Source organism: Tetranychus urticae, chromosome 3, assembly GCF_039701765.1.
Source record: "Tetranychus urticae isolate SD_2017Ah chromosome 3, NJAU_TeUrti_SD_1.0, whole genome shotgun sequence".
Lineage (NCBI taxonomy): Eukaryota > Metazoa > Arthropoda > Arachnida > Trombidiformes > Tetranychidae > Tetranychus > Tetranychus urticae.
The window spans coordinates 11335511-11349746 of NC_142960.1; the positions used below are offsets into that span (position 1 = coordinate 11335511).

A 14236-nucleotide genomic window follows, 5' to 3' on the forward strand; every position below is an offset into this window, starting at 1 on the left:
GGTCAACATATGTTTTCTAGTTATTCAGCGTTCAAGTCTTTGTTTTTTTTTCTGTTACAGTCAGTAAATTATTGTCTTCTCATTAGAAAATCTTCCTTGGAATTTTATTTTATACTTTTTATCAAACTGTTGACTACTTAAAGGTTAGTGTTTAAATAATTATTATCTTCAAATTTAAGAGTTGATAATCTTAAAAGAAACTAGCTCTTTCCATTTGTGTTGCCATTCTTCATTTTGTCAACAGCTGTGACTGAGTATTAACTACTCAGTATTTTGATTTGTAACTTTACAATCAAAGATTACCTGTGATATTCCATATCTTTGTTCGAAAGGTAAGGTGTCTGTGACCATAAGGTAATTATCACGATTTTCATACCTTTATTTTAATCCATTTTCTTGGTTGCTATTTCAGGTACCACCTGAATTGATATTCCCCCATCTAACAATCATTGTATAACATTATTCTACACTCTTCATGCTTAGGTTAACAGATGACAATATATTGGAACTTTTAACTATGGATAATGATATATTAGATATAGATAGCAAACTTAATGGTCGAACAAATTTTGGACCCAATTTTAAAATGATTCCAATCAATGATCAGATAAAAGAGTTACAGACAGTAATACGCGATCGTAACACTGCTAGAAGTGATTTTGTTTTCAATGCTGACCGGTTGATTAGATTAGTTGTTGAAGAAGGTCTCAATAGTTTACCTTATGGTGAAATGGACATAGTCACACCAACTGGCGAAACTTACAATGGGCTTAAATTTCTCAAAGGCAACTGTGGTGTAAGCATTGTCAGAAGTGGTGAAGCAATGGAACAAGGATTACGAGATTGCTGTCGATCTATAAGAATTGGTAAAATACTCATTCAAAGCGATGAAGACACACATGAGGCCAGGGTTCTTTACGCCAAATTTCCGGAAGATATTGCTATGCGTAAAGTCCTTCTCATGTATCCAATCATGAGCACCGGAAATACTGTGATAAAAGCTGTTAATGTTTTGAAAGAACATAATGTCAAAGAGTCAAATATTATTTTGTTAAATCTTTTCTGTACACCATCAGGTATGTAAGAATATTATCCCGAGCTATTCTCTTTAATCTTCAATTTTGACCAAAATCATCTTTTTTTAATCGCCAGCGGTTTCTGTTGTCACCAAAGCTTTTCCATCAATGACAGTTCATACCACGGAAGTCCATCCAGTCGCTCCAAACCATTTTGGACAGAAATACTTCGGGACGGATTGAAACAAGAAATTTACTAGACATCAAAAGGACTTTTGGCACATCTACAACGAACTGAATAAATCAAATTCATAGAAATGAATCAATTAAGAAACCAAGCCAAGGCTAATTATACAAGATCGAAAATTCAGTTTCTTAAGTAATTTTTAATTGTTATGAAACTATTGTTTTTTGTAAAATCTCAAGACAGTTTATCAATCAGTAAAAACCATTGAAAATATAAAATTCTGAATCAAGAACTTTAGATTTTAAAACTGGCATGAAAGATTACTCTAGGATTATCCATAAATACATTTATAATGTAAACAGTAAAAGAGTAGGTCCATCAAGTTGATGCAAATCTTTTCACTGTCCCCATAGTAATCAAGTAACAAGAACCATCTCTGTAAATAAAAACAGAAATAGTTTAGCTTGTATCAAAAAATGAAAAGAAAGATAAATTTTGTACATGAGGAAGTCGTAAAATCAAGAAAAGGAACAAAGTACAAGTTATTTCAATGATTAATAGCAATAGACGAAATTGATAATCATCGGCATCTTTTGCAGAGAATGTATCGATAAAATTTCCCATCGTATCGGTTTGATAACATATTCTAACACTAATCACAAAGTCTAGGTTATGACAGTTTTTGAGATTGATCGAACAAAAACTTACCTCGTTAATTAGTCCTGTAAAGTAAGATGAAATATATTTAATCGTAGGGATTAAAAAAACTAGTTTCACTTGCACCATCTTGGTGACAAGACGGAAGATTTATCATATTTGTTTTAATGGATATGATAAAATGGTTGGTACAGGACCTGAGAGCTATTTATCATATTCTAATTTTATTTGGAAACTAATTAGCAATCACAGAGCAATCAAAATGGCTAAACATAAATTACATGGCATTTATTGTATTAGTAAACACATGTAAGGTAGATCACATGATTGAATAAACCGCTTTAAGTCTCTGGCTTTTGCTCAAACTTTTTGCACTGTAATCAGATTCTTTAGTATCTGATCTCGCATTAGATATTTTGATATGGGTGTACTAAATTAGGTAAAGCCCTTTTCGGATTCTTGTATACTCTTAGTAATTATCTTTTATTAGATGTCTTGTTACATCTTTCAACTGGCAAAATTAAAACGCCATTTATCAGGTGAAAAAATCTCTCCTTTAGTGTAAACATGAGTGCCAATAATATATGTAATCGTTGTGAAAAGCGTGTCTATCCTATTGAAGAACTAAAATGTTTGGACAAAGTGTGGCACAAAACTTGCTTCAAGTGTCAAGGATGTGGAATGACTCTTAACCTTAAAACCTACAAGGGTTACAACAAATTGCCCTATTGTAATGCCCATGTACCACAAGTTAAGTATACCGCAGTTGCTGATACACCTGAAGCTCGACGCCTTGCTGAAAATACTAGAATCCAAAGTAACATTAAATATCATCAAGATTTTGAGAAACTCAAAGGAAAAGTCACTCAAGTTGCCGATGATCCAGAAACTCTGAGAATTTTAAACTCATCAAAAATGATTAGCAATGCTGCTTATCATGGTGAATTTGAGAAAAAGAAACAAATGGAAGAGAAACGAAGTCTTTTACCTGATGCCACTGGAGTTTCTCTTGTCACAATTAATCAAGGTAAGTTCAATTTAAACTTATCGTTTCCATAAATATTTGGATAGCATCAAAATTTCTAGATTCTACTTTTTTATTTCCAGTTTGAAGTATTGTGTTTCAAAGTTGTCATCTACGATTATGAATCAATCTAATTACAAGTTTTCTTTCATGTGATCTAATTTATAATCCATCTATTTTGATCAGTTGAATTACCAATGGTAGAGTGCACCTTTCAATTATGTACAGTCACCATCCACATAATATGCTTACTTTTTTAATGTCCCCTTATAAGGCGGAGTTTAATAATTTAATTTCATTTCAATTTAATATCCACGAACTATTGAAAGTTCAATCTTTGAAAATTTCAGTTAATAAACTTAATCACTTCTTATTCTCTCTTGTTTTTCAGTTAACGATACTGGTGCTCACAAGGTAGGCTCAATTGCGGAATACGATCCAATGAATGACAGATTTGGATCGATTGCTTCTGGATATCGACGAGAAAATCAAACAACTTTATACTATAGTAAGTTTTACCCGAAACTACCGTACGTATTTATTCATGTGTCTAATTTTTGAATACATAGGTTCAAAACGATTAAAATGTTGTATTTCAAATGATAAATGTTATTCACTTTCATTTTTTTCTGTTTTAGACTCTTCCGAATCTTCCTCTATCTCCTTCTTAATGAACTGAATATGGACAAAACAGTATTATGGCGAAGCAGAAAAATTTCTGTAGTTCATCTTTCAACTTATTAGGCCAATACTGCTTCGTCATCAGTTTATATATTATTATTTATTATATATCATTATTTATTAATATCTATTGTTTCCGATTCTCTTCACCTTAGATCAACCTCTTTCAACGCCAAATGTGATGGGGCAGCAAGCTATTAATAATGTTGGCTATCGGTTACCAAGTAGCAAATCATTTCGAGCAATGTATGACTATACTGCTCAAGATAACGATGAAGTTAGCTTCCGTGAAGGTGATCTTATTATTAACTGTCAATCAATTGATCAAGGTTGGATGACAGGGACCGTTCAAAGAACTGGTATGTCTGGTATGTTACCGGCAAACTACGTTGAACCGTATAGCGCAAACATGTGAAATACTCATCGACTGCAAATTGGTTAATACAAAATTTAAAAATCATTTTTTCTCTGACTTTCTACAATATTCTTATTTGAGCATAGATCAGTATTTTTAACTCACGTTGTCAATTAATTTAAAAACTTTGATATTCTTGGAGAAAATTTGTAATTTACCTTCTTGTGAAAATAACCCAAGAATGGTAGAAAGAATATTATGAGAAATTAGGTTGATTAACTTATAATTTCCTCTGATACTAACCTGTTTCAAGTTGAAGGTTTGACAATAAAAACAGACAACTTTAATTTTTTATACAAATTAACAACGATCACAGAAAAATTTAGTCAGCAAAAAAATGATCGACTTCACGTTGTTTAGAACATAAAAGTGCATATAACAAAGATGGGTTGATATAAGGCAAACTGTGATTTCCCGTTTCGACTACACAACCATCCCGAAGGACGTAAATTGAATCTACATCAACAGCAGTTGGGAGCCAATGAATTATACAGATTAATGTTCAACCATGGGCAGCTTTTGATGAAGCCTTAACAATTTTCTGTGTAACGAACAAAATTATTAAGATAATCATCACTTTTAAGGTTATAATAAAATGTAATTTTCATACAATTTTCGCCTTTTACAAGTTTCTTTAGTAAACTCTAGCGATTTAATTATGATATGAATTGTTCAGCTCTTAAAAACTTTAGATTTATTTATGCCTCTATTTTTTCAGCGTTAATTGTCTAAAATATGGTGATTGACTGATTAATAAAGAAATCTTAACATGGAAATGCTCATCAAAATTAACGTGTCAAGTGGGTTATCAAATTTTAATACATTACTGTTATGTAATAAATGTACTCACAGCCTTTATAAAGTCCAAGTCCAATGCTTTTGCACCAACAATATCATCAGATTGGTTTGATATTGTTATATTGTATTTTATTGCATAATATATAATGTTTAAGTATTTCAAGTTAATTGATATCATATGAAATACACTTATAACTCAGTACAACTGTTCTTCTAACCTGAATCATCTTTTCTCGGTAAACATTTTCACCTTAAAATAACCTTAAATCTTCACCTTGAACCATTCTGATAGATAATCATTGTGCTAACATTTCGATATTTCAACAAATCCATGCTATATTTTGTTTTATTTCATTGAATATTGTAAAGTCAATAAAAGCTCTTCAACTCACATTTTTTGGCATTATTTCACCAAAAAACAATTTACCTTTAACTTCCCTTTTAGTTCCATGTACACTTTTAATACAGATAAATTATTGCGATCTGTCAATTTAAAGAAGGATTATGGTTTCATAACTTTGATCTTAGTAAACTTTCAAATCTTTTCAAATAATCTTGATAAATTTCCGTCATTATAGATGATTCACATTGAAACTTAATAAACCAGTAAATTTAATTATTAAAAATAAACCGATATTTCCCATAAATCAGAAATTATGTCACAAATTACGTCAAAAACAGGGAATAGATGACATTAAGCAAAGTAAAATATTTAAAATAATTTTTCAAATTTCTTGTAACCTTACCAATATTTAGTGGCTATATTAAGCTAATAGGTTGTTACTTAAATAGGTTGATACTAATAATATAAAAAGACACAATTGTCAAAAAATGAACAAATACTGCCAGAAAAATGGGCAAAAACGGGTAAAATTCAATTTCCTTTTAGATTTAGACTCTTTTAGTTTGTAGTGACATTTAAAATGAGTTAATTGTGTGATTTGAAAATTTCTCTGATCGATATTTCTCAAGAAAATCGAGTTCAAAATTGCAATTTCGATCGCTTTTTGTGCAACTATGCGACCATATTTTTTCGTGAAACTCATTTTACTGATGTAACTTTTAATGAGAAACCAGAAAATTTATTTATTTTAAGAAACAGAACTTTACTTTTTCTGTAAATCATATAAGTTCGATTTCCAGTTAAACCGATCGCTGTCTGTGATTGTAAAAGTTAGCAATCTGAAACTTATTACCAGTCCATGAAAATTGCTGTTACACATAATCGATTGAATACTTTTGTCAATTCATCGATATTTCGCTTGATTTTGCCCATTAGTTTTAAAACTTTGACCCTAAATATATCGAGAATGGCATAACTCACAATCACCATTATTTGATCAAATGTTAACTTTTATTATGAGCTTTAATATGTTATGACTGAATATCATATAAAATCCAAGCTAATTCACTGAATGATGAATATCATTCTAGTTATGAAATGCATTTGTTTGAGTACCGATTTAATTTTATAAATGAAGAATCAAACTGACAACATAAGTAATACAATGCTATAACTTTTTCCGTAGGGTCCGTAGATAACTCAATATCTCAATGTATTATAGCCCATGATCAAATCTAATGATTAGAGAAAGAATGGTGATTTTAGATGTAACCATTCTCGAAATATTTAGGGTCAAAGTTTTTAGGATAACGGCCAAAATCAAGCGAACTACCGATGAATTGCAAAAAGCGTTCGATCAATGATGTGCATTAACAATTTTTATGGATTGATACTAAGTTGCAGCTTATTAACTCTTACGGCCACAGACAGCAGTCGGTTTAACTAAAAATCGAACTGATCTGATTTACGCAAAAATAAAAGTCTTTTCTCTCAAAATAACTCCATTGTTGGGTTTTACATCAAAAGGACCATTAGTAAAATAAGTTACACGAAAAAATCTGCTTCCATAATTGCAGAAAAAGCATTGGAAGTTTAAACTTTGAACGCGATTTTCTCGTAAACTAGTAAACTAGAAATCTTTAACTTTGACGAATGGACTCAGTTTAGATGTCCCTAAAGGGTGTCAACAAAGTAGAGTCCCATTTTTTAAAGAGCTTAATTAGATTCTAGGATTGAAATTTAAGAGGTTTTTTGCACTAATCTGTTGCGCTAGATTCTGAGCTTTAGTTTGATATAAATTTTTCCCATTTTTGACCTGAAACATGGCTGAAAAACGTAAAAAAAAACTAACTTTTCTACTCTCGTGTTTGCCAGTTTTATGAAAAAGTGAGAAAAATCGCTCAACAACCGCCGCTCATTTTGTATCAGAGGGAATTTCTAGACGATCGATTAACCGAACAATTGAGAAATTCTGGGCTATCTGTAAATCTGAATACACCAAACGTTCATCGACACCGAAAAGACAATGTGATTTTACCAAAATTTGGAAAAATATATCAATTAATGTTGCGAAAAATCAGGCAAAAATCTAATGTTGAACCTCAAGCAAAAGTTACGTAAGGTCTCTCGTGATGGTCCAATTTCTGTTTTGAAATAAAAATCTTAATATTCAATAAATAAGCTATGAATATAAAAAAATTGGTCATGATATCTTTTCTTGTAATCAAGTTATGAACAATTTAAATTTGGGACTCTACTTTCTTGACACCCTTTATAAACTAACAGACTTTGAATTTGAAAGAAATCAATTTTTACCGCTTTAAGCCCATTTTTATTGGATTATTTGTTGATTTTGTGTCAATTTGTGCAGAAATGTATCAATTGTGACAATCTCTGCTTTTTAGTAACCATTAATAGACTGAAACCTTAATATTTGTTCAGCATTTTGAATAAAATCTTTTTCGTTTTGATCCAAATTTTATTCATTCACCTTTTATACTCATCAGATTTGTTGTGATGTAAATAACGGGCTATCACAGTGATCTTGTTCAATAAATAATACTAAAAAGACACAACAAACACATTTCTGCACAAATTGACACAAAATGACAAAATAATGCAATAAAAATGGGCTTAAAGCGGTGAAAATTGATTTCTTTCAAATTCAAAGTCTGTTAGTTTATAGGGACATCTAAACTGAGTCCATTCGTCAAAGTTAAAGATTTCTAGTTTACTAGTTTACGAGAAAATCGCGTTCAAAGTTTGAACTTCGATCGATTTTTCTGCAATTATGGAAGCAGATTTTTTCATGAAACACAGTTTACTAATGTAACTTTGGATGATTAACCCAAAAAAGAAGTTATTACGAGGAAAAAACTTTTACTTTTTCTGTAAATCATATAAGTTCGATTTTCATTTAAACTTCAGTTTGTCTCGAAGCGTGTCAGTTAGAGTACGGAAAATTATTATTTCTCTTTAAAAATTAATGGCGACTATCATGGATCAAATACTTTTTTCAATTTACTGACAGTTCTCTTGCATTTGACCATTGTTTAGAAAACTTTCAGCCTCAATATTTCGAGAATCATAGACCCTAAAACTTGCATTCTTTGATCAAATGTTAGATTCTATTATGGGTTATAATATATTATGACAAAATAACGAATAAAATCTGAGCTTATTGATTTATAATGAATATCCTTTTACCAAATGAGATTTTAATTTGAGAAATCATTCGCCTTTATAATGCAAGCTCAAATCTGGCAACACAAACAAATACAATGCTATAACTTTTATTGCAGAATCATGAATGATTCAATATTTCAATATATCATAGCACATGATAAAAGTTAACATTTGATCAAATAATGGTGATTGTGAGTTAGGCCATTCCCGATATATTTAGAGTCAAAGTTTTTAGGCTAATGGCCATTAACTAGAGAACTGTCGATAAACTGAAAAAACCATTCAATTCATGCTGTGTTCCAACATTTTTTGTGCACAAATAACAAGTTTCAGCTCGCTTACTCCTAAGGCCACAGAATACAATCGGTTTAACTGAAAATCGGACTTGATCTGTTTTTCGAAAAAAGAAAATGTTATTTCTTAAAATAAGACGATTTTCTCGTTGCCCATCAAAAGTCACATCATTAAAATGAGTTTCATAAAAAAATCTGCTTTAATAGCTCAATAAAAGGTTATCGAAGTCTCAACTTTGACCTCGATTTTTACAAAAACTGTCCATCGGATAAATTATTTAATAGTATCAATGGACTTAGTGTTCAAGATCCTACAAATCCGCCAAGCCTCAGCTTTTTGCTTAAATGTTCGAGTCTTTAGCAGTCCTTTTTGCATTACATTTGCAAGTGTAACCAGAAAATTGCTTTATTTACCAAGAAATGGGTTTGAATGAGTTTGTTTTGTTGTTTAAGCTGTTTACAAGTCATTTACAGCGTAAAAATTATGAACCAAACGCGCTTATAGAAATTTATCGAGCTGAATTGAATTATTGATTAGTAAAGGATTGGATTGGTGAAAAAATGATGATTGTAGGTGTTACCATACTCGGAATATCGAGGTTCAAAGTTTTTGGGTTAATATCCAAAATCAAGAGAACTGTTGTTAAATTGTTAAAAGTTTTCAATCCATGATTTGTACCAACAATTGTTATATACTAAAGATAAGTTTCAGTTCGCTAACTGCTACAATAACAGAAATCGATCGGTTTAACTATAAATCGAACTAATCTGTTTCACAGAAAAAGAAAGTTTCTATTTCTCAAAATATGTACATTTTCTGGTTGATCATCAAAAGGACCATTCACGAAATGAGTTTCATGAAAAAATCTGCTTTTGTAATTGCACAAAAAGCGATCGAAGTTTAAACTTTGAACGCGGTTTTCTCGTAAACTAGCGACTGGAGAAATCTTTAACTTGGACAAATGGACTCAGTTTAGTTGTCCCTACAAACTGAGAGTCAAAATAGGAAATAAATACCCGTATTTGCCCATTTGCGTCAATTTGTGCATAAATGTTACAATTGTGTTTATTGTGTCTTTTAACTCTTCCAATGTATTGTATAGCTCTCAATGATTATGAACTGCAACTATTATGAAGTTAACTAAACTGATTTATCTGAAGCTAATTAACACTTAGCTCCAACTTTGTTAGCTCAAGTTAGCTCAACCCCTAACATGATTAAACAACACTGAATAGAAAGCTTTCATGACTGTGATCGAATCAATCAATCGAGTCAGAGACCGATCGCTCAGTTTAGAGGCAAGTTAATACAATTTGAATTTTGAAACGAATTGAAAATTAAACCTAAATGAATAATGACACCAATCTTATTACCTTCCAATAGGAAGACTCGACTAGCTTTTGTAAAACTTAAGGATTAAGTAAATGGTTCAGGCGATGGACCAGTTAGGCGAACAGAATAAATTGGATTGAAAATAAAAATATTGTTGCGTTTATTGAATAATTCAAAGCATATTCCAACATGAACAAATTTATTGAATAATGGATACAATTAGTTGATAGCTTTTTTGATTCGCTTTCTGTTAGCTTATACGAGTTAAACCTTTGACTGGCCACAGTGAGTGTACACAAAACCTACTTTTCCCACCCGATAGTATTTCTTGCACATTTCTAGGAGATGAACACAGATGAATGCTAAAAAGCTGAACCCAGTTCCAGTGATGAAGATCAATAAAGGAATAGTAAAATAGCCCATTGATATCGGCACAACATGAACTTTAGCTTCAAGATCTTTCATGGCCATACAAGATGGTGAAGGAACGACAGGAACTTGCAGTTTGATGAATAAATCTTCTAAAAGTTTACTTGAAATGAGACCAAACTCGGAAGCTGAATACAATCCATTGACAATAATTTCATTACGACCTTCCAAATTCAATTTATTGATTAAAAATCCATATTTTACTTGAATAATGGGATTTTCAGAAACACGCAAGAACGCGTTCTTTTTGTAATAACTCCTTTGGTGGCATACAAATCCTTTCATTGTTTGACAAACTCTTTGGGTTGAAAGATATACGTATCCGTAATCAAAATATTCACCGAGTTCGATTAATGAGACATCCTTGAGGACTTTCTTTGTTGCTGCCTTCCACAATTTTCGAGCCAATTTATCTTCTGATTTTCGCCAACTCATCGAACATGGATTAACATCGGATGAAAATAGAGGTAAGTTGTGCCTAATGACATCAGCAAACGAATCCAGGTGTACATATTCAGAGCGTTGGACTAATCCGGTTCTCAGTGAGGCGGACATTATTTTACTGACTAAAAGTTGACCGGCAAGGAAAACCAGAAAGAAACCTTTTCTTTGAATTGAACTGCTCACGATGAAATTTTGACCCAAAAGGTAACCAAATTGAGGCCAAAAAGTGTCAATATAAAGGTAATTTTCTTGCAATTTCAAAACGATTCCATTTAACGCAAAAATAAAAAAGGATAAAAGCATCAAATAAAACCAGAATGATGTTTGAAAAGTGTAAATAAAGTCGAAGAAGCCTGGCTTTAGGAAATTAACTTGAACATTTTGCTTATTCGCTAGAAAGCAGGGTTCTTCCTTCATGAGCGACACCAAAGATAAATTCATGCCAATGTTTTCCATTTCATCCAATGTAACATATCTACCAATAGCAAAATCAACTTCACCTTTTTGTAAGTTTGCCAGCCATCCATTGCAAACACCATTAACGTCACAATAGATTTTTTCTGAGCCTGGAACACTAACAAATGTTACATTCCATTTATCCAAAATGAAATAAAACAGTTGCTGGAAATAACGGGCTAAAATACCACCAGCTGAACCATCTTCCTTCAGATAGTACCATGGCGGATAATCAACTAATCCCAATCGCAAGTTATCCATTTTATTGCCAACCTAAACGTTTACCAGAAGTAACAAATTTTTATCAATCCACATTAAAAGACTTGAAAACTCAAATGCTTTAGAGTTTAATAGTGAAAGTTTTCGCGAAATTTAGTCTATCCAAAGAGATAATTATAATAATTTATCAATTTAATTGGTTTAAATGATTTTGTTTCATCATTAGACATCATTTGAAGTCCAACATGCAAACTATCTCATCACTGATATGAATTTGAAATTTAGACACAAGATGACATGATATTTGATAAAAATAAGAAATAATGAAGACATCTTCAACTCTATTCCTGTCATGTATCTTGCAAAATATCATAATTGTTTTTAACTTTACTTAAAACTCTTTTTGCAATAAGAATATTGGATTCGGATTCAGACTACATGGTATTTTCAGATTAGCATCGACCCGCATGTGAATGAAATATTAATAACATAAGCAATTAATGTTGCTTAACCTATTATGTTTTCATTATGATAACAAGAGTCGATCATGTTTCGATCATGCTGATTTTCCTTATGAGGATACAATCGATCCACATTTGAAATACTCAAATTCTTGATGAAAAACAGTGTCTACTAACAAGACACAATTAATGCAATTGTAACATTTATCCACAAATCGACACGAATGGGCAAAGCGTCAAATTTCTTCCAAATTTAGACTTCGTCGGTTTGTAAGGACATATAAGCTGACAATTGTGAGTCCATTTGTGCGATGTGAAAATTTCCCTGATGAAAAGTTTTCGAGAAAACTGAGGTCAAAGCTGCAACTTGGATTCACTTTTTGTTCAATTATGGAAGCAAATTTTTTCATGAAACTCATTTTACTGATGTAACTTTTGTTGTTCAACCAGAAAATGTGCTTATTTTTAGAAAAACTAATTTTCTTCTTTTGTAAATCAGATAAGTTCAATCTTCAGTTATATCAACTGTTTTCTATGACCGTAAGAGTTAATGAGAAGAAACTTATAAGATATTAGATTTTATTGTGTGCTATGTAATATCATAATACATATGTATTTAATTATTCATGTTCTAACAAATTCACCGAGTTCAATAGGAAATCTCCAATAAGGATCCAAATGAAAACCCAAAGTGACAGTCATATTATGATTATATAATGATGTATATAGTATTCAGTCTTTATATTTTTGTATTTTGGGTTGATGCAAAACTTTCATCTTAATAATACCAGGAATTTATCGATGAATTAGACTCATCGAAATTTAGTGCGAACAGCAAAAGTGTAGATCAGGCAGCTCGTCGTCGCAGATCTTCTCGGATGATCATCAGCATCTTTCTATTGATCTCAGGCCAAGAGATACTCTTTCCCCAACAAACCCCCCCTAAATATGAATCTTCGTGCACCATAGGACGGTTGCCAGTGAGTAATAGTTCGTATGCAAGATCCTTGTTTTGATTGAACTTCAACCAATTAGCCTTGAAAGCGACATCGACTTTACATCGGTCCCATTCATTTACGTGCTTTTCGTAGTCTTCATCTGGTACCCAACCATCCGTTACAGGTTGATCAGAACGCCTCACTTTATCGGCCAATTCAGGTGCGCACATCATCCTGGCTCTCTCACTTTGATAATAGTGTTGAGCAGAGTTGTAGGTAAGTACACGATGCTTATTACCCTCCATTACAATCGTTGTTATTTGGTTTGGAGAACGGCATCCATAGGCAAAAGGACCTCTATTCGCTTGGACTGATGGAGCATTAGTATTGATGTCCAACTCGCCATACAAGTGATTCAACAAATCTTCAGTGAAAAAAAGCGATGAAATATCAAGACCGGCCATTCTCAATGAAACTGTTATATAAATATCAAGTTGCTTTTTAAGAGTTTATTATTCAGTCAAGTTCACAATGCAGAAAGGGTTCACAAATTAATAAGATTACAAAAATATTTGATTGTTGTCAAGAGTCCAACAATCAAAATGAGAATGATCTTTAGGTCTCTCGTGATCTATTTTTATAGCAGCTCCATAAGGGATTTCCTGACTCCTTCACAGTATTTAACCAACTATAACAACTGGTTAACAGTAGTTAAGAAATGATGGGAGGTTTCAATAGTTAATTGTCTTAAAGGACAACTCTTTAACGTCTAGTCAAGTTAAAGAAACCAGTTTTTCCCAAGCTGTTCAACTTATTGTTTCAGATTTCTTATTCAACAACCATTAAGTACAGTAACTCGAATTTAATTTCTCTCATTTTCATAGTCTATTTACGGCCATAACTAGTTAGTAGTGGTTAAAAAAATAGGGACGTTTTATTAATAGAATGGTTATGACAGTGTTGAGTGACGCACTGACAGGTTACCTTTAGTGGCTACTATTATAATATTAATATTATAATAAGTATAATAGTTAGCGCTGGTTAAGAATTGAAAGGAGTTTTCATGATTTAAGGGATGATCATGATGCTCCACTTAAGAAACCCTTACTTTCTGGTAAACCTGTACAAAAGACATGTAAAGAATTCAACTTTACTTGGTGAGAGTTCTGAGCTCTGGTAAAATCGATAAGGGTGGGGATTAATTTAGAAAAGGATTCACAAAGATGTTATATTTTTTGGGTGTGTTACACCTGGTCCGTGAAAATAAAAGAGTGTATGATCCTGTCAAGTTCACAATACAGGAAATAAGATTCAATAGCTGTACAAAAAAAACGATCCAAGTTTCAACTTTCTCGA

The 14236-nt window shown here is 31.9% G+C and overlaps 2 protein-coding genes across 9 annotated transcripts; both read left to right on the plus strand.

The window, feature by feature from the left end:
* The first annotated feature begins 17 nt into the window (after positions 1–17).
* kri (uracil phosphoribosyltransferase krishah) lies at positions 18–1481 on the plus strand. 7 transcript variants are annotated; one of them, XM_025162344.2, is made up of 4 exons: positions 18–143; positions 245–354; positions 484–1076; positions 1153–1481. In XM_025162344.2, exons 3-4 carry the CDS (start codon positions 518–520, stop codon positions 1257–1259), a joined length of 666 nt encoding a protein of 221 aa, XP_025018112.1. In that variant the 5' UTR covers positions 18–143; positions 245–354; positions 484–517; the 3' UTR covers positions 1260–1481. The 7 variants fall into 7 exon arrangements, with proteins under 7 accessions (XP_025018112.1, XP_089125657.1, XP_089125659.1 ...); XM_089269531.1 differs by having other exon boundaries at positions 245–332; positions 413–1076; XM_089269533.1 differs by having other exon boundaries at positions 245–332.
* Positions 1482–2341: 860 nt separating this feature from the next.
* Positions 2342–4592, plus strand: Lasp (LIM and SH3 domain protein Lasp). 2 transcript variants are annotated; one of them, XM_089269530.1, is made up of 3 exons: positions 2342–2887; positions 3276–3414; positions 3721–4592. In XM_089269530.1, the coding sequence occupies exons 1-3, from the start codon at positions 2428–2430 to the stop codon at positions 3764–3766; spliced, it is 645 nt and encodes a 214-aa protein (XP_089125656.1). In that variant the 5' UTR covers positions 2342–2427; the 3' UTR covers positions 3767–4592. The 2 variants fall into 2 exon arrangements, with proteins under 2 accessions (XP_089125656.1, XP_015793000.1); XM_015937514.3 differs by having other exon boundaries at positions 3276–3392.
* The last annotated feature ends 9644 nt before the right edge of the window (positions 4593–14236 follow it).

What these genes read in the sequence shown, in the direction of transcription:
- kri (XM_015937439.3), top strand. Translation starts at nt 476, where the DNA reads ATGCTTAGGTTAACAGATGACAATATATTGGAACTTTTAACTATGGAT. An exon ending in TCTTTTCTGTACACCATCAG is followed by an intron (nt 1,077 to 1,152) that starts GTATGTAAGAAT and finishes TTTAATCGCCAG; the next exon opens with CGGTTTCTGTTGTCACCAAA.
- Lasp (XM_015937514.3), top strand. Translation starts at nt 2,428, where the DNA reads ATGAGTGCCAATAATATATGTAATCGTTGTGAAAAGCGTGTCTATCCT. An exon ending in TCTTGTCACAATTAATCAAG is followed by an intron (nt 2,888 to 3,275) that starts GTAAGTTCAATT and finishes CTTGTTTTTCAG; the next exon opens with TTAACGATACTGGTGCTCAC. An exon ending in TCAAACAACTTTATACTATA is followed by an intron (nt 3,393 to 3,720) that starts GTAAGTTTTACC and finishes TCTTCACCTTAG; the next exon opens with ATCAACCTCTTTCAACGCCA.